Here is a 27,150-nt window from a genome sequence, read left to right as displayed (position 1 = left end):
ATCACTATATGTAAACGATATAAAATTTAAAAAATGTTAAAATGTTAAATTTGTGTACAAAAAAATTATCAAATACTAGTGATATTTATACCAAGTTTGTTCACATCTACAGAGAGTAGCCGAACAAATACGTCGAAATTATGGCTAGAAAAGTTACTTCCTACCCTTCGGGTATTACCATTATAGATTCCTCATATTAGGTTCATAGTTCGTTTTCATTCAAAAATCTAATTTCCTCGGTGTTAGGTACATAAAAGGCAAGGGATCAGGGGTGGGGAGGGTCGGCCGACCCTTCGGCCTGCCGGAACACCCTTGAGGAACATTGGTTTAGCCCCGAGCAGCCCTCAAGATAGTTAAAATTAGTATTTATAATATTTGACGTGATTATGTAACATAAAATTAAGTTTGCACAGTTAGTCTTATTGGTAATTAAAGGCACATCCACGACCAATTGGTCCTATGTATTACCTAAGTATCATTTTTAATCATTATTATTATTAATTAATTTTAATTTTTTTGATTGAATGTTTTCCATTAAATCTCCCAAAATGTGTTTTTATCCAATTATAATTTTATCTCATTATGATTTTTCTCCTTAAATCATTTTTTCCCATGTCAATATTATTACTTAATTTAATTATATTTTTTCATTATTATTATTAATTCAATTTAATTTTTTCTTTAATCAAAATGTCAATTTAAATATTCAATTTATAAAGAATAATATACTTTAAGGGTTTTAATTTAGAAAATTAACATTCAACTTATAAAAAATTAAATATATCTACACTTTTCATGTTAAAATTAGCCCCTCCAAGCGTGGAGTCCTGAATCCGCCGCTGCAAAGGATACACCACACCACACTGCATATATATCATAACATGATCTGCTTCAACATGAATATAAAATAATCTGTAATCCTTATCATTAGCCAATTGTATTGTATTGTATTCTGTGGTGTTGTCAATTTGACAAAATATCACCGTACTATCCTCTCTCTGAGTAATCAAAATTCTTTAGATGACATCCCTAGGAACATTTAAGAAGACCTAGTTGAGTTCACTCTCTTCAGGCTTTTCATTCCTTAGCAGATAAGGATCATGATTCATCATTTACGTTTATTCAGTGGCAGATCCAGGATTTTATAAATATGGGTTAATTTTAAACTTGCGGACTGGCGTCGGATTTATATTTATGGAGATGAAGGAAATTTTTAAACTCGAACCCTTTAGGTACCAAAAGATATTAGAGTTACCTCTATTGGATCAAATTAATAGACTTTCAGGGGTAATTGTTGGAAGAAATTCTCTTCTAATTCTCTTACTACTTGTATTTTTTTTTTTTTTTTTTTGAGAAAAATACTTGTATTGATAGGTATTTATAGATTACAGACATGACTCTTGCTAAACAACATTAACTCTCTATAAATACAAATACAGTTGGATAATACAATGAATCAAATTAAAGACTATTAATTATAAATTCATTATTTCAGATAATGATACAGAAATGACTCTTGGATAATACAATGAACCAAATCAATGACTAAGTTCATTATTTCAACAACCTCTGGTGACTCTAATATCTTTTGGTATCTATCTATATCTTTGGATATCTATTGCATATCTAGGCTTTATTACATACTGAAAAATTATATATTTTTTCTGAATTATCATAAAGTACACTAGTCAAATTTGTATCTAAACAGCACATTATGATATACTTTCAGAAAAAAGACAGTACATTCTGATATTTTGTATCTTAACAGAATCTGTATTTTAATAGTATATATATCTATACTGATGGACAGACATGGAGATAGGAAGAAGAAGTGGAAAATGGAAAGTGTTGGAAAAGCAGGAGATAAATATCGTTCAATCTTGAACGAAGAAACAAAGGAAACAAAGTGGAGGCATGGAGGTCCTCCTATTTTCGATGCTGTGAACAAGCTCTTTGAAGATGGCCGAACCAGGGTTAATTTACAATTCATCTTCTTCAAATTAACCTAGCTAAGCTAGCCACCTTCTAATTAATTAATTAATTTGCAGGAATGGCCAAAAGGATCACTAGAAGAAGTAGTTCAAAATGCAGTGAAGTCATGGGAAATGGAGCTGTCTCATAAGACTTGCTTACAGGATTTCAAAACTATAAATCCTGAAAAGTTCAACCTCATTGTTAACGGTACGTACCATCCTCCATCCAACTTGAAAGAAGCTCAATCCTAATATCTTAAGGTTTTTCGGTATGGTGGATGAAAGGTTTTGGCCAGTAAAAATTCTCAATTGCTCTCAACTTTCAGTTTAGGTGAAAACTTATTTAGAATGTCCGACGTAATGATCAAACAACTAATTTGTTAAAATGTTCTATTAGACAAAGGAAAATTTGATCTTACCATAAAATATTATTTTATATGTTAGAGATAAATTTACAATTCTTAACAATGGAGACAAAAAAAAATTATAATTTTTAAAAATATTAGTTTAACCATTTCAATTATGAATGGGGTTAGTAGCATAAATACATAAATTTGATGAGTATAAGAAGGATACAGGAAGGGAAGGATTGACAGCAGAAGAGACATTAAAGATAGGAAGTTACAATGCGTTGCTGAAAAGCTCATTGCCAAAGGAATTTCAATATTACAAAGAAGAAGAAGAAAGCTTTGAAACATCGCATGATGCTTTTCGATCGGCCTTTCCTCGAGGTTTCGCATGGGAAGTCATTCAGGTCTACAGCGGACCGCCGGTGATTACTTATAAATTCAGGCATTGGGGTTACTTTGAAGGTCCTTTTAAACAACATCCTCCTACTGGACAATTGCTTCAATTTTATGGACTTGGAGTTATGAAGGTAATTAACTTATACCAAAAGGTACTTCAAATGTTGAGTATTGAAGGTAAAAGACTCAATTTTGTAATTAAATTGTTTAATATGCAGGTTGATGAGCATATGAGAGCAGAAGATGTAGAAATATACTATGATCCAGCTGAACTATTTGGAGGTCTTTTGAAGAATTCTCACAATTCTCTATGTCCGTTCTCCAATAAGATCTGAAGAATATTTTCTTTTCTTTTTTTTCCTAAAAAAATAATAAGATGCATTGTTCTATGCAAGACATGTAACTTTTAATGATTTTAGAATTGATGTTTTGTTTTCTAATTAAAATAAAGAGCAGAATTTCTAAATTACTCTTCCTAGTCTTTTATGTATGTTTTTTTTTAATCATTGTAACAATCGTTTGCTCAGCATAATATCAAAATCATAATCTAGCATTTTTGTTTCCTTTATATTTCAATTCAAGCACTTTTTGTTTAAAAGCTGAACTGATGTAAATGGCTCATTCACATAAGAGCAACTCTAGAAGGACCATTTTGCATAGTAATCTATGTTGATGATGCATTGATTACTGGCACGTTTGAAGAATTAATTATAGAGATTAAGCGATCACTTGATAAGACTTTTACTATCAAGGACTTGGGAGCAGCAAAATACTTTCTATGGCCACAAGAGTGTGTGGATTGAAATGGTTGAGTTACCTACTTAGAGAATTCAAGTTAAAAGTCCAATTGATTATTCCATTATGTTGTAACAATCAAGCTGCAATTTATATTGCAGCAAATCATGTTTTTCATGAAAAAAACTAAACATATTGACATTGACTTTCATGTTATTAGAAATCGGTATTTGGAAGGATTTATAGAAACACCCCTATGTACAAACTGAAGACCAAGTTTTACCAGGTTCTCAACTACAAGCAGTGATATCCAAATTGAAATTTCTTTTCTTGCAAAGGCAATCTTCAGCTTGAGGAGGGAATCTTGGACTATATTGATAGTTCAAGCTTGGATTGCAGAGTATCTACAATGATCTGTATAATAGAGGATTCAAGCTCAAAGTTAGTCATTAATCAGTTGAAAGACAAATATCAAAAAGCTGATGGGGCAATCTGCCTATAATGTGAATAAGAGAATGTATACAATTTAGATTTTGCAATTATAATCCTATATAAACAGATAATGTATTACTTTCAAATTAATTCAATTCAATAAGAATAAGGTTGTTTTCCTCTTTCAGCTTCACAAGAACTCCTTTATTACGTGTATAAAATAAAATTATTTAGAAGAAAACTCCCAATATTCTGCAACAATTGAAGTTGAGAGAGTTGGTAGTAATGAAAGGAAAGGAGGTGGGTCATACAACAGACCATTTTTAGTTTTTGTGGTATTTGTGTAAAGAATCTTTTTATAAATAAAACTAAACAGCCCATAAAAGACCATTAATTACCCCTCCTAAAAGGGTCAAAATGAATAAATGTATGTACCTGAAAAAGGGTACAAAATTACATGTGATAGTTAATGTACCATATGGTTAGTTGCAAGTTAGAAAAATAATTTAATAAAATGATGTAATAATTAGGAAGGAATAGTAAAAACATCTATAAATAATGGTAAGCAAAGCAGATTGATAAGATAAAAGAGATAAGAAGAAGAGAATGGATATTAGCAAAGAGGAGAAAGATAAGTATAGATCTTTCTTAGATGATGAGACTACACAATGGAGGCATGGTTTTCCTCCTACCTATCATTCTGTCAATCTCCTCTTTCAACAAGGCAGAACTAAGGTCTTCTTTTCCCTACCCATGCCTCTTTTATTTCTTGATTTTTGTGTTTCAAATATCTAGAAAAAGAATTCTACTTCTTCTTGTACTGGTTTTGGATTATTCGGGAGATAATAATCTGTCGGTAATTCCGACTGTACATCAAAATTTGTCCCGAATTTTGTAAAGAACGAAACAGGGAAGTTTTATGTTTAGTAACCGTCAACTAATTTAAAAAGATGTGTGTCAGCATTAAAAAAATAAATAAATAAATAAATAAACACATGTTGCCATATGTATTTTTGGACTAATTTAACGGTCATATATATTATTTATAGGCTAAAATGGTACTCAAAGTTATTTTCCTAAAAAGACAAATTGATGATATATTTATGGAATTGTTTAGAGTATGATATTGTTAATTTGACAGGAATGGGAAAAAGGATCCTTAGAAGAAATAGTACAAAATGCAATCAAGTCATGGGAGATGGAGCTTTCTCATAAAACTCGATTGCGGGATTTTAAGACCATAAATCCGCTCAACTTCAAGCTTATAGTTAATGGTACTTCACTATACTTTTACTATTCACAAATGTGACTACACCTTTAAGATAAATTATATTATATGTTCCGGCATCATTTTATATGTATTAGATTAATAATTTGAACATTGTATATTTTAAGGTCTAAAGTTTATTTTTTTAGTCTATGGTTTAAGATGTAGAATTTTCTATAAATAACTAACTAAAAAATATAAAATTAATTAATTATACCGTGTTTATATTTTATTGGTTAAAGTGTAATGTACATTAAATTATATAATTCGTTTTCAATTAATCCTTTCAAAAAAAAATGAAATTAAATAAAAGAATATTGAAATTGAAGTGGTGAGTTAAATGAATGGTAGGAAAAGAGGGATTAACAGGAGAAGAGACAGTGAAAATGGGAAGTTACAATGCATTGTTGAGAAGTTCAATGCCAGAAGAATATAAATACTACAAAGCAGAGGAAGAAAGCTTTGAATCATCACACAAAGCATTTACAAGTGCATTCCCTCGTGGTTTTGCTTGGGAATTACTGCAAGTCTATTCAGGGCCTCCTGTTATTACCTTCAAATTTAGGCATTGGGGTTTTTTTGAAGGACCTTTCAAAGCTCATGCCCCTACAGGTCAAATGCTCCAGTTCTTTGGAATGGGAATTCTCAAGGTATGTATGATGTATGTTTTTGCACAACACCCCACTCTATTTGGATAACAATAGTAATTAGGGTAATTTGATTTAGGCTAATTTATTTGCTTTTTAGTTGATTTAGTAATTTAACCTTGTTCATAAGATAAGGTATAATGTCACATCAAATATGTAAAGTTAAAGTCCACGTATACTTAATGATTCTGGTGGTCAAACATTCAATAAATCAAATGCTTAATCACGTCACGACCACGTACTTTGTGTCACATAATCCATTATTTTTATTTTGGAACAATAATTTCATATATTATATTAAACTGGTCAGGTAGATGAAAATCTGAGGGCAGAAGAAGTGGAAGTTTACTACGAAGCAGGAGAGCTATTTGGTGGCCTACTTAAAGGACCATTGATATCATCCTCAACTCACGCTACCTGTCCATTCTCCGGCCACACTTAATCGAACATATTTTATTTAGTCTTCTTCTACCTGTCTGTTTCTATGTTTGTTCAATGCCAGTAATCTTAGTATTGTGTTCGCCCAGGTTTATTGTATCTAACCAAGGTTGCCTTTATCCTTTTATTTTTATGTTTTTAAGACCGTAATGGAACCCATTTATTGCATCAGAGAATCCCTATATTACAAAACTAATTCTTTCAATTCATTCTCAGTAATTACAAAATCAACCAAATCAAGCTGCTTGGTTTCAAATTAATGCTACAAAACTGGGTTTCATTTGTTGGAATTAGAAGGAACTCAAATTTATGGCAAAATCTTAAAATATCGACTTCACAGAAGACCGTAAAGATAGACCCGGCCCAAATGATACACGATAATAAATTATAAATATGCGCAATTAAAGAGAGCTGATACAAATGTTAATCAAGAAATTACTACACATCTATGCTACAATTTAAACGAGCATCAGCGAAATTCAGATTCTGCGTCTATGCCCCGACGACTTTCATCTGCAAGCGCTAAACTCAACATTTCTGTGCAAAACTGATCATCTGATTCCAGCCACAATGCCTGATTTACAACATATTTCAGACACATTTCCATATGATTCATTACATATTCAAGCAAATGTCAAAATGGATACAGATGCTACATAAATTTCACTATGTACTTTATAAAAAAAAAAAAAAAAAAGATCACAAAATTTACCTTGTGGTAGCATGCAATTGCTGCCGTAAAATTATCCTGCACAGAGGAGAATGATAATTTGAAATAAAATCTAACTGACAATAAAACCTGAAAATCTGCCATGTTCAGCTGGGCCAAATTTAACTAGAAAAAGGTGATTCTTTTTCCCAACTAGAAAACTGTAACAGAAGAAATAACCAACTAATTGAAAAATGTAAGTAGATAACCTGTAGGTGATATGTGTATGCAAGACCTGCATAGGTACTTAAACTTCTAGTTGATAATGTAAGTGCTCTCTCATAATTTGCAATTGCTTTATCGTACTTCCTGATCCACAACAAGTTCAAAGATTTAGTATCAATCATTTACATTTTTCTTATCATCCATGTTCTACAAATGACTCAGAACACCAATTAAAGCAATGGCATATTTAATCATCTGAATGACTCTAATTCAGAGGAAATGAAAATATTAATCACATGAATCAAAAAACAATAAGAATGTTCATCCTCCAAATTAATAATATATACAAAGATTCATGAATAGTCCTATAAGCTACACGTTGAAGGAACAATAATGTTTCATAAATGAGATTTTCTAGGAGAAAAGAGACTTGAAGTTGCTTTTGAGGAAAAGTGGTATAAAACCACGAGTTACAAAGTTATCATCTAGCTAAAAATGGTCCGAGACTATAACGTGCCAAAATAATAGGTATTGTAGATCAAAAAACACCCATCCTGCCCCGCCCTCACTGCCATCCCTCTTACCAAACATACCATAAAGTGCCCATGCATAAACATAAAGAGAATACTATATATAATGTTATGCATATACACAAGAATACGATAGTTGATCAAATATTATTCTAAACAATTCTTTCTTTTTTTATTAAAGACATGAATAAGTTAACTATAAAAATAAATAACTTGAATAAAATGGAGAACTTGGTGTTGAAGCTACTAATTATGCGGAAATAATCTAGACATCAAGGCTCAAGAAATAGTCATTTAATCAATCAATTGCTTGAAAATATTGAAGTTACCAAAAAATTAACCTATATTTATCAGGAGCCTTCATTTTTATATAAAAAATATATTTGAACTCTTATCAGTTTAGGAAGATATTTCCCTTAACATTTTTCTTCAGAAATCTAAATCCTTAGAGAATGAGAATTGTGGAAAGGAGCAAACTCAAGCACAAATTGTTTTCTAATGTACCTTAACTTTCTGTATGCATGGGCAAGATTGACAATAGTTGGTTCCCACAGTGGAGTTAAAGATGGAATCTGTGCCAAAGTCATCTCAAACCAACTCACAGCGTTTTTATACCTGACAGTGTTCCAGAAGACAGAACTATGCAAGTCAAAATACGTTTAGCTAAAATAACAATATTAAAAAAAATGCAATAGACACGTTGAAGCTGCAAAGCATCAAGTAATAATATTATTCAGAAGAGACAATTTATCACTGTAGGTGAAAACAGTGGCTAAAATTTTAATATTTTGAGAAAGCTACCAGTTAAAATCACATCCACAGAATGATTATTGATGATATGATACTATAGGTGTAGGTGGTGACAGCGACAAATACCATAATCATCTCAATCAATTGAACATACTTACTCTTTCATGTTATAAGCAACGACCCCCAACTCATTATACACTAGAGGATCTGAAGGACATATCTTCTTTGCCTGCATAAAAAACTGAAAAACAAAAAACAAATCAGTATCAAGAAAAACATAACAATACCCATCATGAAGAGAATAGCACAGAAATCATCATTTCTTTCACAACATAACATAAGGTTTCATCAGCTTAAGATTTAAACATGAATTCACAGGTCTCCTCAGCAAAAACATTATCAGGTGACAAAAGTATCAGATGGCAAACTAATAGTTGTCCAATATGGGAAGAAATTGAACTAATGGAAGTAATAACATGAGCAGGTAAATTAATTTATACAAAACTCTCTGAAAAATTCCACTAGAATAATGATAAGTCTCAAAAATCTATAAGCAGTCCAGGATTTCCTCTAGACATCAACGTAATTGTTTTATTTTCATGGAAATAGAATAATACTCATCTTATTAGCATATCAATTGGTTTTTCCTAGATTACACCCAATTGAGTTCAATTTATTTAGTATCCTTCCATCTCAAGCATATTTGCAGGGCAGAATTGTAATTCCTTCTATAAAGCAATTCATGTCTATAAGATGCTTTTGTTGCCTAGTTCATAAGATCTCTATTGCCTGGCCCCATAAAATGTCTTTTTTACCTAGCTCGGAATTTGGAGGCTTGTCATACTCCCATAAAAAAGATTTCATCAACGTTGATCCGGTGCATTACGCGTCCCCGCTTAAGCGAGGGTCCGGGAAGGGGTCCCACCACAAGGGTGTAAAGGGGCAAGCCTTCCCCTACAAATATTTTGGCAAGAGGCTGCTCCGAAGACTCGAACCCGTGACCTCTCAGTCACACGACAACAACGTTTACCGTTGCGCCAAGGCTCGCCCTCTCAGTCACACGACAACAACGTTTATCGTTGATGGGGAAAAAAAAAAAAAAAAAAAAACTGGTCACAAATTAGACAGGGGGAGTATAACAGTAGTGCTCCTCTCTGAAAACCTCTTAATAATATCAAGAAATTGCACAAAATTCGAAGCAAACTCAAACTCCAAAAGAGAACAATAAGATCCCTACAGCAACAACTAGTAAGATACATTCCCCAAATTGGTGGGATAAGCAGAACACGTATTTCCATCTTCCCAACCTCAAAATTCTAAACCTCCTTCAACATTCACAACCTATGCAGCTGCCATACCTTTGATTCGAAATCATTTGCAATTAGAAATAATTAACCCTGTCATGAAACCGTTATAACTAAAAGCTAAGCTGATAGTTAAAGGTCCACTTCATATTAATATCTGACAAACCCAATGGTGATGTTCCCATTCCTTAGATATCCTAGATCCAAAAGATCTTCTGGATCTGAAACGAATAAGCTACTGTAGCCAACTTCAAAATGCTTCCGTGCATTAAATTGTATGGTATACCCATCTGCAGGCCACCAGTTCTGGCAGACCAAAGGCCACACTGATTGCAAACTTTAAAATGTGTGTTCATGTGTATCGAGCACTGTTGTTAGAATCTTACGATTCACGATTCAAATCGTAAGATTCGATTCGATTCAGCTCTATTTCAGGGTGAATCTAAATTGTTACGGTTCGCGATTCAAATCATACGATTCGATTTAGCTCTATACGAGTCGGATCTTCATCACTGTTCATCAAAAACTTCAAAAACACTAACTACTAAATCTACTATCCTCTAGTCCGATTGTTATTTATCAAGTTATCAACTCAAACTAGTTTCATTCCATCATTATCAAGTTGACAACAAAGCAAAAAAAAAAAAAAAGTAAGAAGCTTAAACTCTCCATCTCCACTAAGTTATTAAACAGCGTCCCCTTTGTGAATTAGTTTTATTAGGATTGCATTTGCATTAGATTTGAATTGTAAGTACTTGGTTGATATGATTTCTTGTTTGACATTAAAATTGAGTTTCTAGACTAATAAAGGGCGGCCCGGTGCACTACGCGTCCCTGCTAAGCGAGGGTCTGGGGAGGGGTCCACCACAAGGGTGTATTGGGGGCAAGCATTACCCTGTCAATTTTTTTTTTTTTTTTTGGCAAGAGGTCACTCCTAAGACTCGAACCCGTGACCTTTCGGTCACACGACAACAACGTTTACCGTTGCGCCAAGGCTCGCCCTCTGCATTTCTAGACTAATATTTTGAATTCAACGAGGTAAATATTTTATTTTTTATAATATTATGAATTTGACAACTATGGTATTGAGATTAAAATACATCCTTATTTTTTAAATTAAACAAACAAATCAGTTGACAATATCAGCTGTACACCAGTAACTCTCCTAATTGACAATGTACCATGGAGCTGATTGCCTACGCATTAGAATCGGAAAAAAAAAAAATTCAAAAAATTGATATAAAAATTAAAACATATAAGCTGAACATAGATATTAAAGGCGCTAGGGGTCCTGGAGCCTTGGCGCATGGCGCGCCATAGTGAGACAAGGCGCACTTACAAAAACAAAAACTATAAAACTAACATAAAAATGCAATGAATATTAAATCATGACAATATTCTAAAGCATAATAAATTTTAAAATGCAAAATAAACCCCATGTTAGAAATTCGAATTCCCCTTGGCCGCTTTGGTTCTGTTTGAATTCGTTTTGTGTTGTGTTCTACTAAACTTCTTCCTCTTATAATAAGACTCTGTTGCTTCCTCTTCTAACTGTCTCTTCCTCTTCTAACTAATCCAAATGTATAATCTCTCTCTTCCTTTTTAATATTTTTTTTTTCTCATTTGGACCCTTTAGAACACTTGTTCCAGATATGTAACTGTCAAAAACACCATAAAACTGCCCCTATGTCACCAAGGCGCACCTTGGTGTGCCTTTGGCAACTACCCCTTGGCACAAAATGGCGCACCAGGCGCACGCCATGGCGGTTGCGCCACGCCATGGGGCTGTCATGGAAATAAGGCCTGCGCCTGGTGCGCCTTAGACGCGTCTTTAATAATTATGAAGCTGAATATCAATATATTTCCCAACTGTAAAAAGTCACTGGATTTCTGCCATGAAAAAAGAGAACATGTCACCTGCTCAGCAAGTTTATAGCTGTGGGTTCGCATGTACTCCATCCCAATGTACAAAGTTGGTAAATGACACCTGGAATAACAGAATATCAAGATTCAACCTGTAAAAAGAGAATTTATGACTAATAAGAGCACTTTGACATTCCAACACCTTAGAATCAATAAACCCATGAGGTGTTATCACTAGGCAAACATAAAATGCATAAATAGTATAAACCATTAAAAAGAAGTCATTGTAAGAGATCAAGCCTCTCCCTTTTGGTAGCTAGTTTAATTGATTGCAATCAAACTGTTGAGAAACTCGACCAAACACAAACTATAAACAGTACCCAAAACCACAAACAGATATTGAATGATAAATGAAGAAGAGCTGCTATAGCCTATATTTATAACTCAAATACTCAATAAAAAGAACAATAACTTGAAGATAGGAAAAGAGATCTCCAGGGAAGGTTCCCTCTCTCAAAGCTGAAAAGCTAAGAGCCCAAAATGAAGATCACCATTCTCTACCCCCTCATCCCCGCACATACACCTAGTAATATAACTAACTTCTCTTCTGGCAAGGCTATAACTAACTTCTCGTCTGGTAAGGCAGTTAAATGGGCGAAAACTGGCCTACTAACTTGTTTTGTATAACAAATCTTGGTCAGGAATAGGAAGATGTAATCTATTCCCTTATCAAGATCAAAGAACAGCTTTATCACCATTTAAAAGAAAATCCCCCTTATCAAAAAGAAAAACTACTACTTCTCCAAAAACTTCATCTGCTGGTGCTTCCATTTCCCTGATTGTGTCAATTATGCCCTTCCTATACTTTGAAATTGAGTCTTTAATTATTGTCCCCATGGGTAGGAAGGTGTTACCAGCTAAAATCGTGAGGTGAAAACTGAAAGAAGCATTTCCAAGAACCAGCAGTTTGAGTTGTTTCATCAGATGCAGATGCAAGTGATTTTAATGATGTAATACAACAACAACAACAACAACAAAGCCTTAGTCCCGAAATGATTCGGGGTCGGCTAACATGAACCATCATATAAAACCGTGAAATCAAGTCGTGTCAGCAACACAAATTCGCTCCCTCCACTCCGTCCTATCCACTACCATATTTTCCTCAATTCCCAGTAAACTCATATCACTCTCGATCACCCTCCTCCAAGTTTGCTTAGGTCTTCCCCTACCCCTCACCACTACATCCCTTTGCCACTCTTCGGTTCTCCTAACCGGCGCATCAAGCGCTCTACGTCTCACATGGCCAAACCACCTTAGTCGGTTTTCTCTCATTTTATTCCCAATAGATGTGACCCCTACTTTTGTCCTAATTATTTCATTACTCACCCGATCCTTTCTCGTATGACCACACATCCATCTCAACATACGCATCTCCGCCACCGACATCTTATGGATGTGGCAGTGTTTCACTGCCCAACACTCCGTACCATATAACAATGCTGGTCTAATTGCCGTCCGGTAGAATTTCCCCTTCAATCTATTAGGCATGCCGGGGTCACAAAGGAAACTCGTAGCACTCTTCCACTTCGACCAACCAGCTTTAATCCTATGAGCAACATCTCCATCTACTTCTCCATCCGTTTGGATAATAGATCCTAAATACCGGAAGCAATCCGAAGCCTGAACAACTCTCCCATCTAGGGTGATTGTCCCTGCCTCCCTACTCCTATGGCCGCTAAACTTACACTCCAAATATTCCGTCTTACTTCGGCTCAACTTAAAGCCTCTAGATTCTAGAGTTTGTCTCCATAGTTCCAACTTCCTCTCCACTCCTTTCGTCTCATCAACAAAATCTTCAGCAGTCTTTGTCCATTATCATATAAACTACATTCTCCATGTCCAAATTTCCTTTTCGAGAAGCAACTTGTCTTTTCTGTTTTATCTAACTGAATATCTGAAGTCTTTTGCAGCCAAAAAAACACCTGAGAATAACCAATTGTGACCAAGGAACCTAAAACACCCACCATCTTAACTTCATCAGAATGATGCAACACCGAATGCTATGTAACACAGAGTGCTAGATCTATAATTGAAGTGTAAATGTAATAACAGAAAACCATGAATCAACTTTTGGATTATTGAACTCTCAATGTAAACAGTTCTGTAGGCAAGGAATGCTACAACTAATCAGATCCTATTTGCAAATAGTGACCAACAAATATGGATAGGCCACAAGAACATAAAAAAGAAGAGATCTAAAAATATAATAAGGGTGTTTCCAATATACAAAATATTCTACATTCTAGAGTTTTGAAAGGGTTGTACAGAATCTATATTTACATGCAAGTCATAAAGAAAGAAGAAACCTTGCCCCCAAATCAAGACACCCTCATAGGTCATAAATTTTGAGAATGGAATAAAGAAAGAAAAACAAGACAGCCAAGATGTATAATAAACCATCCTGCAAATGGACAGCGGAATCTCAAGCTAGCAATTTTATTCAAAAATTAATCCTTCCCACTTTGTGCTTTTCGGGTGAGGACATTGAAATAATCATCATAAACCTAGTACAGGAACCAACAAATTGGTTGGAGTGTGATAGAGAAGTGCTATAGTGGGCCCAAAGCCTAAGATGTCTCGGGTTTATTCTAGAAGGAAGAGGGCATCTAGGGGTGATGAGGTGGCATAGCATAAGTTAGGAAGTGGTCAATGGTCATAGTCAATAGTCAATAAGGAGTAAATGTATTTCCTTTTATTAGCTTTCCTAGTTTAAACTCTTTACCTCTAGTATAAATATCTAGCAAAAGAATAATAGGGGGGATTTTGGATTATTTTATCTTCGCTCTTAGCGAGAGAGGGAAGAATTCCCTTACTATCATTATAATCTTACCCTAAATTTCAAGTTTCCATCATTGGTCCGACCTGCCGGATCTGCTAAAAGGCGGAAAAAACAAAAAAAAAAAAAAAAAACTGATCCAACAATGGAAACTCGTAATCAAACCCAAACCCGTTTGGATGCTCATGAGGCACAGATTCAGAGCTTACAGAATGATGTTCATGATTTACAGATTGATGTGCATGACATCATTTGTTCAATCTAGGCAGAGAAGGTTAAACAGGACGAGTTCAGAGCTTTCATGATGGATTGGGTGAAGCAACTAGGAAAGAAATTTGGAGACGACGGCCCCCATAAGTCTTCCCGCCCTGAATCTTCTTGGGACAATCCAAAGAGCGGCAACGTTGAACTCCGATTAACTGTTAAGAAGGTCAAGTCGGCTGAGTTCAATGGGTACGATCTCCATGGATGGATTTCTAAGGCTGAGACGTATTTTGAAATTCATGAAACCCCACCGTATATGCAAGGAAATAAAGAATTGGTAGGAGATAAGTCTCTCCCTTCTACTGTTACCTGACTAGAAGAAGGATTTCAGGAGAAGCAATTTAAGGAGGGATCATCAATCGGGGACAGAGTTTGACATGTGTCAGGTACATGATGTAGACAATATCCTTGATAAATCTCCAGGGGAAATAAATATGGTCAAGTCATCGAATACTTTTGGCAAGGATTTTCACGATGAGACTGTTCAAATTGAAAATGGTGTCTCTGATCATCTATTACCACAATGGCCATGGGGAGCTCTCTCGTCACAACAAGACGAAACTGTTTGGTATGAGAGGGAAACCACCGGCCAGATGCAAAGGCCTGGTAACGAAATCATTTGGTATAAGCTGGAAACCACCAGACAAATGTAAAGGCCCGGTCAAATGACTTTTCCAGAAAAGGATAGTTCAGATTATGATGATACTGGCCATGATTCAAAAATTGATGGGAGAAATGGTTTTCAATCCTTATCCAGAGATTGGATTACAACACTAGCGGTTATTATCTATGATGAAGCTGCCATAGGTATGAAGGGTAAGAATATCAATTTTCAAGATGGGGGAGGTTAAAATATACAAGACTCGGTTTTATTTTATCAAGGGCGGGGGACCATTGGTAACGTGCATCATGCATGGGGCAACCGTGCATTTGAGGTCCATTCACCTTGCATTCAAAATGGAGATAATGCTACAAAAGGTAGGGAGGGCATTAACAGGTCTGCATTACAGATGTGAGCAGGAGATGGACAGAGAAGGGCACATGTCGAGTCACCCGGTCAATTGCAATCACTTGGAATACTTGTGATTTAAAAGTTTCAGATTCTTTTCACAGGATGACGAATAAACTGCAATGTGCCTTTTGGAAAGCTAATTTTTCACACAGCAACCTAAAATTTAACCCAAGTCTTGAGGACAAGATTTTCTAAAGGAGGGAGGAGTATTGATAGAGAAGTGCTATAGTGGGCCCAAAGCCTAAGATGTCTCAGGTTTATTCTAGAAGCAAGAGGGCATCTAGGGATGATGAGGTGGCATAGCATAAGTTAGGAAGTGGTCAATGGTCATAGTCAATGGTCATGGTCAAAGGTCATAGTCAATGGTCATGGTCAAAGTCAAGGTGCCAAGATAAAATAATCCAAAATCCCCCCTATTATTGTTTTGCTAGATATTTATACTAGAGGTAAAAGTTTAAACTAGGAAAGCTAATAAAAGGAAATACATTCACTCCTTATTGAATATTGACCATTGACTATGACCACTAACCATGACCATTGACTATGACCATTGACCACTTCCTAACTTATGCTATGCCACCTCATCATCCCTAGATGCCCTCTTCCTTCTAGAATAAACCTAAGACATCTTAGGCTTTGGGCCCACTATAGCACTTCTCTACAAGAGTGATAGTCAGGGTCCTTCCCAGATTGAATCCAAATTCAACCAGATAGTGAAATAAAAATGAAAAAACCTTGGTATGAATCATGCTAAATAATGGCAGACAAAGAGGAAGTCCCTTGCATGATGTGTGAGCATGCACACATACACAATAATGGCATCAAATGGAAGCGGACTGACTATCTTACAAAAGCAGCCATATCGCTCTTCACAAAAGAAAAGCAGGGTGGAGATTTTAAGCTGACATTGGAAGGACAAAAGAGAAGGGAGGAACATAGAGAAAAAGCAGGGACGCGAGGAACAATAAAGAAAGCTAAACAATAACCTTGACAAAAAGAATCACAAACTAAGCTAGAATTTCAATGATGACACACTTTAACCAGTAATTATTCTATTTCTAAGTAGAAGCAATTTTAATTTTTCCTGAGTTGGATCACATGAGAGCATCAGCAAATAAAAATACCCAGGGAATAAGCGAGCAGCAGAGCGATATGCGGACATTGCTTGATCACCCTCCTCCTGAGCAGCATAAGCATTTCCATATCCTATCCAAGCAGGTGCAAAGGTTCCATCTAGACTTGTAGCCTTGCTGCAGTGGAAAACAAAACAAATCAAATCTACTTTTCAGGATAATAAGTGTCATACAAAAGCATGAAGGTAAAATTCCGACACTTATTATGGCTCTGCAATAGAGTGCAGGGAACATAACCATTAGGCTGAGTCAACCTGAAAACGTGTCAAGCCAAATGTTTTTTGTTTGCCAACAAAATTGAGCTATTACCTTGAGTAAATTACAGTATAGAAGCCCTCAAATGACCTTATATGCATTAACGAAGCAAATTTGAGACTTCCTTATATATTCATGATGAACCGCTAACCCTTATCTCATAGGGGCACAATGCGGCATGACGCTTTAAGATATATCACACATTCAAGGTTATTTCAGTAGATGATACCGAACATGGTAACCAATCAAGAAATTAATTGTATAAAGAGAAAAACTAGAGACATAACATGTATGCGAGGTAGACAAAGAGAACAAAAAACCAATGATCAAATTGAAACTAAAAGACCACCCAGCAAATTAGATAGTGAAACCAATCCATATGATAATAATATCCATTTTGTAAGGATAACTGAGAAAAAAAAAAGGAAATGGTAGGCATTTTTGGTACCTTATGCAAGTATGCTTAATAAGTCATATTTATTCTAACATTTCTCATTTCCAACATAAAAGCATATAGTTTATATTTAAAAATGTTCATATGCTGGACAACAAACTTAGAAATACACACATTTCATAAAATTAACAGCAAATATTCAACATAACATGTGCTAAAAATGTTCAGCATCAAAGATTTTCTTGGTGCACTGTGAGGTTAATGAATTATTATACATTCCAATCTGTCCATGAACAACAACAACAACAACAACAAAGCCTTAGTTCCGAAAAAAAACAGAATGATTGAAACACGTGAAATGCCAATGAAACTGGCTAACAAATATTTGAAAGTTGGCTCAAAAGAACAACTCGTTATTCAGTTAACCATCAACATACTCCCTTAGTATAAAAGCATGCCTTCAATCTCAGACCAGCTATTTACAACCAAATAATATTATGGAAAAAAATAAAAAGCATACTCCTACAGCATTTCTGAAAAGTAGCTTCAGTACAACATAGGAACTTGGTATCTTGTCTAATCAGAATTACCAGACATGGTAAGTTCCAGGTGAATACTAAATAATTAATTCTTGACTTGACAAAAAGTATCTCTTGTTTTCATGGTTAAGCAATAAATAATTATGTTCTGTTTATATAGTTTCTGTAGTTTACTAAGAATAAGGTAGGATAATATAAGCTATAAAGTAGCTGTAACTCACTTTTAGTCCTCCGAAATCAAGATGTTTCACAAGTATATCAATCACCAATAACAAGGAAACTAATCCTGAATATCCACATCTTATTAGAATAAAGCACTGCAACAATTAGCATCTCCATATGAAAAGGCATCAAGTACAGGTACTTGGCAGTTGCACTTTTCATAAGAGGTTAAGTTTGCCGACAATTCGTGCAAAATTTACCTGAAATATTGCCGCGATTGACCATATTTCTTGATACAATAGTAGTAGCAACCAACAGCAAACCATGAAAGTGCCCTAAAAGCAGAGAATTCCAAATATGTAAAATAACTTCAATAAGGATGTCAAATTGCAATTTTCAAGTAGCATCACTAAAAGTGCCACCACAAGTTATCGATTGTGTGCATTTTAGCTTTTCCACTGTAGTCAAAGTTATCCTAATAGATAAGGACATCCAAAATTCAAATTAATGGATAGTCATCTATTTGTTGCATATTTTTTCAGCCAACCACGTTCAAATGCAGTCCTTGCATGTTATTAGACACTTCCATTTGAAGTCATTTTGATTGTCTTGCTTGGTGAAGGGGAAAAAACCCGTAACAAACTTTGCAAGGTTCCCATATACTTTACATTCAAATCCAATATGCATATTTCCTTTTTCACCCGTGCAATATTTTTAGTCATTAGACTGCTTTTGCTTCCACAAATCATTTACAATGTTTCATTTATTTTTTATTATGAAGCTTAGCAAATGGCTCCATTCCCCCATAGCCTATAATGCACGTAAACTCTTCATGACAAGCGTTTCCCCGTTTCCGGCAGATGTGGGAAACGGAAACTCTCGGAAACTGATACGAAACGTTTCCGGGCACGTTTCCATAATTACCAAAAATATGAAACGCGTCTCTCAGTTTTTAAACGGTTTTCCCTACCTATTTCGATTAAAATTTGGAAAATTCGAACTTTCTATTTTGTTTAATCTAAGATTAGCAAAATTGAAACTTTGTATTTGAGAGATAATTACTTCCTTGTATCCTTCAATTTAAAGAGCTTATCCGTATTTATTTCTCCTATAATCTTTGTCTCTTGAATCTTGATTGAGCTTGGACTTTCTTCATCTTGTTCTTCAATCTTGTTTTTATTTAATGTATTATTATATTTTTAATATTTATAAATATGCCCCTATATTTTTAATATTTACACGTTTCCCCTACGTTTTCGTTTTCTATGTTTTTCAGAAATTACGTTTCCCAGTATCGTTTCCGTTTCAGTTTCCGTTTCAGTTTCCGTATCCGTTTCCGTGCAACATAGCCCATAGCACATACTATGCTTTGATGAGTAGATCAAGAGGGCAAGTATATGTAAGAACTGCAAGCAAACCCATCTTTGAGGTATCCTAATCTATAAGTGAAAGTCTGTGAATGTGTATATCATGAAGCTATGTACATGATACCCTTAGACAGACCATGCTAGATGAGTAGATAAAAGAGGTTAGAAGACAAATATTATATGGAAAATATATGCAACCAGACTCATTTTTTTAACATAGAAATTCCAATTTGAAAATGAATAATGCGCTCCATCTCTTTTATCATGAATCTAAGTGAATTATTCCCTTTTACTGACTATGCTTGATGAGTGTGTATAATAAATGTATTCAAGGTCATTTTTGAAGACATCCTAAAATTAGAATCTGCACATGTACAATATATAATTTCTTTTTTATGATGTCTGTGACTGTGTGCTTCTGCATGTGTATATACTGAAAAAGAGGAGAGAGAGAAAAAGGGTAAAAGCAAATTAAAAAAAAATATATGGGAAAACACACACTTTTGAGGATAATCCTTCACCAAATTACAAGCCATAAGATAGAGCTCATTTGAATTCCCAAGCTCCATAGCAGCAGCCAAATGCACCAAAGTACATTTCAAATGGAAAGGGTCCTTCTCAAGTAGTCTACAAAAGCAAAACATAAAACTAATTCAGCGGAAGCATCTAACTAATCTACAAATTTTAGATGTGAAGCAACTACAAGACAATCAAAAAAACTTACACAGAAGTCAGGTCAAAGCATTTGTGATATTCACCACATTGATGGTAGTATTCAGCTTTGCAGGCAAGCAAATCGCTGTCATTCTTTAACGTATGCATGAAACTTGGGCTGGAAGGGTTACTATCGCAGCTTTCTTTCTCAAGCTCTCTAAATTTGTCTTCTATAGTACTTTCTTTGTCATACTTAAACATACATCGGGTGGAAAATTAGAAATTAATAGACAAAAGTATGCAAACTACTCAGAAAAAATATAAGGCACAGGAATCAATATATTTAGAATAATTTTATTTACATTTTGACCCTTTTATGATTGAAGTTACATGTGATTACCTTTTTCATCAAGCATGAGTAAAACAAAGAAAGCCACCCATCTTCAGAGCCAAATTGCAAGGAGGAAACCAGTGTTTTCTCTAGCATTCAGTAAAAATAATAATAAAAATAAAAAATAATATATGATAATGATAAATAAAACCATTGTATTATTTGATGAGTATTTGTATTATACAGTTATTTCAGGGCAATGTAAAATGAAAAGCATATGACTGTATGAGTTGCATTTGATGAGTCAAATACGAAACCAAAGCCTATATATGTTCTTCAGAAAGAAAACTATAAAAACTAATCAAGAAAATCAGAAATTTTGATGAATATATTTTTATACCTTCTTCAAATGTAAGCATGTGATTTTCAATAAGGCATTCCAAAGCCTGATAAACAATGAAGAAAACTAGTCATACCTTTCAACAAAAAGGTCAAAATTTAGCATAGATATTTAGTGAAAGACAGCATAACTTTATATCGGGTTCCTAATAAAGGCATTTTACATGTTGCAGATGATGCTAAGACCATGCTTTTGGCGGCCACAAACGATACAAAGCAGGAGAGACTTGAGTGAATTATCTCACATTCCAAGCTCAGAATTAAGAAAAATGGCCAGCATACCTCATAACATAAAGGGTCAGCCTTGATAGCAGCTTTGTACCTTAAATCAACACAACAAGATCAATTAAGCAACAAGACATAAATATATACCCTTTCTTTTCTGTTAGAAAATTTAAAAAAGAAATCATTAAATACCATTAAACAACAGAAAGGGGGAAAACAGGAGTAAGATGCATGCATGTCATGCTCATCAAAGCTGAAATTATAAACATTAGGACATTAGAGAAAAAGTTCCATGAGACTGGTAAAATGTAAACCTCCAGTTACAATTATGATTTGAGGTTTCCATAGTCACTTTGTATTTGACACAGTAACTTGCCAAGACTGAAATGTTAAAGGCTATCAACAGAGCTAGTTCAAACAGCAGGCCTGCATAGGAAAAGTTTGATGTTCTGCTATTTAGGCAGGAAATTAATTCTACACATTAACATTAGATCTTAAAAAACTGAAGTTGCAAAATCTACACATTATTGCTACAAACTGGATTCGGTTGTGATGGAAAATAAAAGACAGGGTTTTCTTTGTTTCATGGAAAGAACTACACTCTGACAGCAAATAGGTGAAATTCTCATCTCGAATTAAAGCAGATTAGCATTTCCCTTTTTTCCCCAAAGCAGGAGGGAAGATGTGAATTGGTCTTACAAAGACCCAGTGTTTTTCACTTGTAACTACATATAAGAGAAAAACTCACAAAATGACACATAACCAACAAACAACCGCAGATAGGTGAAAGAAGAGCTTGATCAACTGCTAGTATGAGATCTCATGGTCTTCTTGACATTATTTCCCTTTATATAAGCTTGTAAATCCAGAAGTTACCATTGTTTGGAAAATGAAAGAGGACAAAGCCTCAACGAGACAAATTTAAAATAAATACATCAATAGTTGTATTCTTCTTTCTTGTAACCTGGTGCAAACATGTTGACAGTAACTTGAAGACAAACAACAACAACAACAACAAAGCCTTAGTCCCGAAATGATTCGGGGTCGGCTAACATGAACCATCATATAAAACCGTGAAAATCAAGTCGTGTTGACAGTAACTTGAAGACGAAAACAAATTTTATCTAGTATATCACATAAAAGTGGCTAAAATCGGTGGGGGGAAAAAGAACTTCTAAGTAAGATTCAAGCACATATTAATCTATTTTTCCTAGACGATTAAGGGTCCAAAATATCGGAATTTGGTTTAGGAGACAAAAGAGAAAAGGCGTCACATGGCGATTGCATAGAACTGCATAAGTTGTGTTTGAATTTATGAAACATACTTTAATTGGGAGAGGAGACATCTAAAGGGTGCTTGACCAATCTCGAATAGATTTACCAGGTTCACTCACCAAAAAACAATAACTGCAAATTTATGATTGAAAAATCAAGTTTAGGCTGGTTTGAAGGCAGTCACTTTGCACCTATTTAGCACTTCTCTCACTGATAGAAAGCCCCCTCTCATTATTCGTGCTTCTTTCTATTATGTCATAATACTTTCTTTCTTTGCCGAGAAAGTGGAACTCTCTTTCCAAAGTACTAAGTAGAATTCCTAGTAATGGTTTCTTTACTACAAGAATGAGCAGAAAGCAACTCATTAATATGAAAAAAGGAAAGGATGAAAAGAAGATAAAAAAATTAATTGACATATAAGATGGTCAAAAAACTAACCATTGTCGCGCTTGAGCACGATTTTCCAGAGCTTCATAAGCCTTACCTCTTAGAAAGCATATTGCTGAAGATATCTGTCCAAATTAGTAAGAAGTGTTAACCAACCAAAATCTATAGCACAAATGCATGCTCAAGTAATGCAGCTCACATGCTTGATGCTACATTGCTACCATTATAACAATATAATCAACAACGAAAAATCAATCTGCAATGCATACAACAAGCTCAACCACAAGAACAAAAAGTGACAGCATGCATGAGAAGACTGCAAAAAGCAATTATTATCACCTTTTTAAAACAAAATTAAGACAATTTGGCTGAAGTCCTGACCATACAGTAAGTGAATCCCAAATAAGCATTTATTTGAAACTGTTTAGGAAAGCAGAGAACAAGCAACTCAACCTACCACAAGAAAAATAATTGGATAACTAGATAGAGATCTCCATCTGTAAAACATTGTACTTGTAGAAGGATACTATTAGCTGGAACTTCAATTTTTTACTTTCAACATTGTCTTTCCCCCTGATTCTACACCTCTGTTGAAGAGTCAGGACGAAATAGGCAAGATCCAGGTAGCAAAAAGGTAAGATCTTATTCATCCCAAGGCAGAATGTATAAGCAACAATTCTACATCTTAGACGATTGACATAGCAGACTCGACCTGATTTTACTCTTGATAATAGTGTCTTCAGTGCATTTGATCTAGGATCAACTTCACATCAAAAGGGCCATGCGATATAGGTTTCAATTTAATTACATGCACCATAGTTGTTAAAGGTGAGGCTCGGGGTCTTGAGCCTTGAACCCAGAAAACAAGGCTCTGTACAAAAGGCTCTCGCCTTGTGCGCCTCGCTTGCCCCTCAGAGCCTGGATCAAGGAGCCTCTGAGGGTTTTCAGTAGGGTGTTTTTTTATTTTTTACTGTTTTTTGTAAAATAAATGTTTGATTAATATCAACCACTAATCTAATTTAAATAAGATTAATCTTAACCCTTGATCTAAATAAGAATATCAAGACTCATAACTAAATATAGAAAGAATTGAGAAGCATTAAGAGCATCCAAGTAAAGAACTAAATATATGATTATGGTTATTTAGTTTTTTTTTGTTTGTGTGTTTTTTATTGACAATTAATGGTTATTAGTTTAGTGGTATTAGTTATAATTAGGTATTTAGGTTAAGACGTTAAGTATACGTTAATGTCTCTATGAGGTATGAACTCAATTTTGTGTTTTTGACATTTATGATTTAGTATTATATTTTTATGTGGTTTTGCTTGTATGGTCATAAGTATGTTTTTTTGGATTATGCTTAGCTAGTAAAAGAGTATATATTTTTATTTTATTTTATGTGACCCGTGTTCTTAAGGCGCGCCTCGCCTTGAGCCTAGGCTCCAGGACCCTTTAGTGCCTTAGCGCGCCTTTAACAACTATGACATGCACACATAAAACAGAAGCAGAAACGAAGCAGATGCACACTTCAAGCACTTGTCCTAAAAGATATTAACTTGCCATAACCAATTTGATTATTCAACAAATAATCTTAATACAAACTCAACCAATCTATAAGGTATGGAGTGGAGTGGAGTGGAGTTAATAATATTATAATCAAGTTTTTTATTTTTAAGTTATCTTGAAGTTCAAATGTGTTTCCCTTAACTATTCTACCAAAATCAAAAGTCTTAGTAACGACCAAAAAATTAGAAATCCAAAGTACAACAAACAAAGAGCCATACATGTTAAATAGTACCAAAAAACTAAAACAAAAAAAAAATAAAAAACTGCAAAACTGTGATGAAGACTGACAGTGATCTCACGATCTTCCCCATCTTTATCCAAATACATGACATTGCAATCTTTGGAGTCATAGACGTTTCCATGTTCATCAACTTTAGCGTCACCGAGCATTAACAGGCATTGATCCCATTCTTTCAGTTCCTCCTGATAATAAATTAAAATATATATATTAAAAAATTCCAGGCAACAGTAAAGGCGAAGAAATTAATAGATTACTCATCAAACAACTGTAGCACCATAAGATAAGGGGAAAAAATAAAGAACAAAAATACTCCTGACCCAACTTAAACGAAATATAAACAAACGGCGAGAGGAAGATGAGACTGAAATGAAGATGAATTACACAATTATACACTTCATAAAAGATTAAAGTAGAAATTCAAATAAAAGTGAAATAGGTCAGCCTTTGGGTGTCAGCAATTCACCTATCAAAAACCCTAAACGACAGACATGCTTTAAAAAGAGAGAGAGAGAGAGAGAGAGAGAGAGGTATTACCAGGCATTTGGCAGCGAGGTAACGGAACCGGAGGTCGCGAAGAACGATTTTGGAGGCGTTGAGGAGGTGGAAGGCACGACGATATTGACGGCCAAGAAAGAGAGCTTGAGCCTTCATGTAGATATCGGCGGGATCATTGGTTAAAGCGGCCACTTTGTCAGCGAAGAATATGGCCGAGGAGTACAAATGCTTGCTCACACAGTCACGCACCACTCCGCGCAGCTTCTCTATTTGCTCTTCTCTCATCCCTCCTACTACTTCTTCAAGGATGAAGATGTTTTGGAGGGAAGGAAAAGAAAGAGGTTTCAGGGGTTTGCGAGATTGGGAAATCAGGGGTAAATGAGCGGGAGGATTGATTTTGCTCCCTTTAAAAATAAATTAAAAAGAAAAAAAAAACAATTTCCACCGTTGTTTTATAGGAGTAAACTAGTTTTTTGCTCGTGCGATGCACGGATTCATCTTAATATATAAATATTAATAAAAATATAATTTAATAATTACAATTAATGACATAAATATATTATATAAATTAAATATTATTATTTCATTTTCACATTTACTTTAAATAATATTTTTATAGATAAATATAATAATAAAATAAAACTAATATATTATATATTATATTATATTATATTTTTTATCAGTAAAAAATGAGGAAGTGACACCTCAGTTCCATCGTTACTGTTTTATATTATATATAGATATGTAGAGAATTAGAGAGATTTTAGGGATTAATTTAAATTCTGTAGTACTCTTAGATATATAGGATAAAATAATCTTTTTATAGATAATATACATAATAAAATTAAAATTAATATATTAAATTTTTTATCACTAAAAAAGGAGGAAGTGACACCTCAGTTCCATCGTTACTGTTTTATATTATATATAGATATATAGATGTGTAGAGAATTAGAGAGATTTTAGGGATTAATTTAAATTCTGTAGAACTCTTAGATATAGTACGGATAAAATAATATTTTTATAGATAAATATATATAATAAAATTAAAATTAATATATTAAATTTTTTATTACTAAAAAAGGAGGAAGTGACACCTCAGTTCCATCGTTACTGTTTTATATTATATATAGATGTGTAGAGAATTAGTGAGATTTTAGGGATTAATTTAAATTCTGTAGAACTCTTAGATATAGTAGGGATAAAATAATCTTTTTATAGATAAATATATATAATAAAATTAAAATTAATATATTAAATTTTTTATCACTAAAAAAGGAGGAAGTGACACCTCAGTTCCATCGTTACTGTTTTATATTATATATAGATGTGTAGAGAATTATAGATATTTTAATTTAAATTCTGTAGAACTCTTAGATATAGTACGGATACAATAATCTTTTTATAGATAAATATATATAATAAAATTAAAATTAATATATTAAATTTTTTATCACTAAAAAAGGAGGAAGTGACACCTCAGTTCCATCGTTACTGTTTTATATTATATATAGATGTGTAGAGAATTAGAGAGATTTTATGGATTAATTTAAATTCTGTAGAACTCTTAGATATAGTACGGATAAAATAATCTTTTTATAGATAAATATATATAATAAAATTAAATTAATATATTAAATTTTTTATCACTAAAAAATGAGGAAGTGACACCTCAGTTTCATCGTTACTGTTTTATATTATATATAGATGTGTAGAGAATTAGAGAGATTTTAGGGATTAATTTAAATTCTGTAGAACTCTTAGATATAGTACGGATACAATAATCTTTTTATAGATAAATATATATAATAAAATTAAAATTAATATATTAAATTTTTTATCACTAAAAAATGAGGAAGTGACACCTCAGTTCCATCGTTACTGTTTTATATTATATATAGATGTGTAGAGAATTAGCGAGATTTTAGGGATTAATTTAAATTCTGTAGAATTCTTAGATATAGTAGGGATAAAATAATCTTTTTATAGATAAATATATATAATAAAATTAAAATTAATATATTAAATTTTTTATCACTAAAAAAGGAGGAAGTGA

General features: G+C 33.9%; 3 protein-coding genes across 3 annotated transcripts; 2 read left to right on the top strand and 1 right to left on the bottom strand.

Moving 5' to 3' along the window:
• The first annotated feature begins 1,727 nt into the window (after positions 1-1,727).
• LOC136220643 (pathogen-related protein-like) lies at positions 1,728-3,188 on the top strand. The gene is made up of 4 exons (XM_066008436.1): positions 1,728-1,973; positions 2,049-2,181; positions 2,552-2,850; positions 2,938-3,188. Exons 1-4 carry the CDS (start codon positions 1,803-1,805, stop codon positions 3,052-3,054), a joined length of 720 nt encoding a protein of 239 aa, XP_065864508.1. The 5' UTR covers positions 1,728-1,802; the 3' UTR covers positions 3,055-3,188.
• A 1,272-nt stretch (positions 3,189-4,460) lies between these two features.
• LOC136218767 (pathogen-related protein) lies at positions 4,461-6,381 on the top strand. The gene is made up of 4 exons (XM_066005856.1): positions 4,461-4,621; positions 5,028-5,160; positions 5,505-5,803; positions 6,111-6,381. The coding sequence occupies exons 1-4, from the start codon at positions 4,493-4,495 to the stop codon at positions 6,240-6,242; spliced, it is 693 nt and encodes a 230-aa protein (XP_065861928.1). The 5' UTR covers positions 4,461-4,492; the 3' UTR covers positions 6,243-6,381.
• Positions 6,382-6,457: 76 nt separating this feature from the next.
• On the bottom strand, positions 6,458-25,473 carry LOC136218766 (anaphase-promoting complex subunit 6). Its single transcript, XM_066005855.1, has 16 exons — positions 25,134-25,473; positions 24,647-24,781; positions 22,844-22,917; positions 21,188-21,227; positions 20,907-20,952; positions 20,576-20,655; positions 20,246-20,427; positions 20,023-20,148; positions 18,415-18,489; positions 16,796-16,921; positions 11,614-11,683; positions 8,551-8,633; positions 8,147-8,257; positions 7,157-7,256; positions 6,951-6,986; positions 6,458-6,812 (listed from the first exon to the last, which is right to left on the bottom strand). Exons 1-16 carry the CDS (start codon positions 25,377-25,379, stop codon positions 6,708-6,710), a joined length of 1,635 nt encoding a protein of 544 aa, XP_065861927.1. The 5' UTR covers positions 25,380-25,473; the 3' UTR covers positions 6,458-6,707.
• Positions 25,474-27,150: the final 1,677 nt, after the last annotated feature.

This window comes from Euphorbia lathyris, chromosome 2 (assembly GCF_963576675.1).
Source record: "Euphorbia lathyris chromosome 2, ddEupLath1.1, whole genome shotgun sequence".
Taxonomy (NCBI): Eukaryota; Viridiplantae; Streptophyta; class Magnoliopsida; order Malpighiales; family Euphorbiaceae; genus Euphorbia; species Euphorbia lathyris.
Note: the sequence above shows the minus strand (reverse complement) of the source record. Positions and strands in the feature narration are given on the sequence as shown.

Coding starts and splice junctions, on each gene's coding strand:
- LOC136220643 (XM_066008436.1), top strand. CDS start 1,803: ATGGACAGACATGGAGATAGGAAGAAGAAGTGGAAAATGGAAAGTGTT. Junction 1,974..2,048: donor TTGAAGATGGCCGAACCAGG/GTTAATTTACAA, acceptor ATTAATTTGCAG/GAATGGCCAAAAGGATCACT. Junction 2,851..2,937: donor ATGGACTTGGAGTTATGAAG/GTAATTAACTTA, acceptor TTTAATATGCAG/GTTGATGAGCATATGAGAGC.
- LOC136218767 (XM_066005856.1), top strand. CDS start 4,493: ATGGATATTAGCAAAGAGGAGAAAGATAAGTATAGATCTTTCTTAGAT. Junction 4,622..5,027: donor TTCAACAAGGCAGAACTAAG/GTCTTCTTTTCC, acceptor TTAATTTGACAG/GAATGGGAAAAAGGATCCTT. Junction 5,161..5,504: donor CTTCAAGCTTATAGTTAATG/GTACTTCACTAT, acceptor AATGAATGGTAG/GAAAAGAGGGATTAACAGGA.
- LOC136218766 (XM_066005855.1), bottom strand. CDS start 25,379: ATGAGAGAAGAGCAAATAGAGAAGCTGCGCGGAGTGGTGCGTGACTGT. Junction 20,149..20,245: donor TGCTTTGACCTGACTTCTGT/GTAAGTTTTTTT, acceptor TTGCTTTTGTAG/ACTACTTGAGAAGGACCCTT. Junction 7,257..8,146: donor CATGCATACAGAAAGTTAAG/GTACATTAGAAA, acceptor GTTGTGGATCAG/GAAGTACGATAAAGCAATTG.